This window comes from Phalaenopsis equestris, unplaced genomic scaffold (assembly GCF_001263595.1).
Source record: "Phalaenopsis equestris unplaced genomic scaffold, ASM126359v1 Scaffold000422, whole genome shotgun sequence".
NCBI classification, from domain to species: domain Eukaryota; kingdom Viridiplantae; phylum Streptophyta; class Magnoliopsida; order Asparagales; family Orchidaceae; genus Phalaenopsis; species Phalaenopsis equestris.
In genome coordinates this window covers 1277744-1278832 of record NW_018164863.1, presented here as the reverse complement: position 1 = coordinate 1278832, position 1089 = coordinate 1277744, and the positions used below count along the sequence as shown (strand labels likewise).

At 35.2% G+C, this 1089-nt stretch overlaps 1 protein-coding gene across 1 annotated transcript in view; it reads right to left on the bottom strand.

Annotated features, from left to right (window-relative positions):
• Nucleotides 1-30: 30 nt before the first annotated feature.
• The window catches only part of LOC110027309 (protein LURP-one-related 5-like), a 1792-nt gene continuing 733 nt past the window's right edge, over nt 31-1089 (bottom strand). The window contains exon 2 of the mRNA XM_020728676.1: nt 31-836. Coding sequence (XP_020584335.1) covers nt 426-836 — 411 coding nt within the window. The 3' untranslated portion in view covers nt 31-425. The remainder of the gene's footprint in view (nt 837-1089) is intronic.

The window sequence follows — 1089 nt, the reverse complement described above, 5'->3', positions numbered from 1 at the left end:
ATACATAAATTTAAAGAACGTGTGTAAATATTGAAGTGTAGGTGTGAGATATGTAAATACATCAGAATTGTGTGCTATGCATGTAAATTTCCCATATTTGCCACTAGTAAGTATCATTTTCTTCAGTGTGTTCAACCTTACAGACTGCAGAATAGTACTTTTTAGCAGCTGGCTTATGGTCATGTGGTTATCATCCAGGCTAATTAATGTCTCTGCTCATACTTCATGTTATTTAGCTGCCTCTCTTCTGGGATTATTAAGTAGCTGTTTAAATCATCTTTGTATGGCATGGGATAAAACATTATTTTTAATCTTTGGTGATAATTTAATGACTTTAGAAATCTTGATTAACAACAAATTATTTAAGCTTGATTGAATCTTCGCATCTGTACACATATCCAAATTCCGAACACATCAGTGGCACTTCAACGACACATCGTCTTGAAATTAAAAGGCAGCTTCTTGCAGATCCTATCCATCACGACTATGAACGCCATTATCAAATCGCACTCAGTTCCAGATACAACAAAAACTCTGAAAATGTCTTCCTCCAGAATCACCAACGGACTAACCATCTTCCTACACATCCAAGCCACCAGCTTCCCCGACCTTCCCCATATTCTGCAGCTTCTCTTCCTAAAACATCCTTCTATTTGGTACTCTGCTTCTTCTTCCACTGATTTGCTTCCATGCATAAAAATTTCAACATCGTCGTGGCTGTTTTTTAGGATCGATCGTCGTTTCATGGTAAAAATAAGTGTTTTGAAGCTGGATGTTATGCTGTCAACATGATCTTCTGATCTGTATCCATTCCACTGGTCATGGATGCTTAGAATCTGTACATGTTCGGAGAAAGCGCAGAGCTAGCTAGCTTTTATGATTCAGTATTAAACAGTTGGTTCGTCATGTAGTTGAGGCGAATATTAAAGAGTTTTTTTGGAAATTTGCATGCGTAGCATGCACAATTCTTATGTGCTTATAAATACCAATGTTTTGGATGGTCCGTATGTAATTATCCTTAAATATTTTTATTATATTAACATTTCAAAATAACTTTTATGCTATATATATATATATATATATATATAT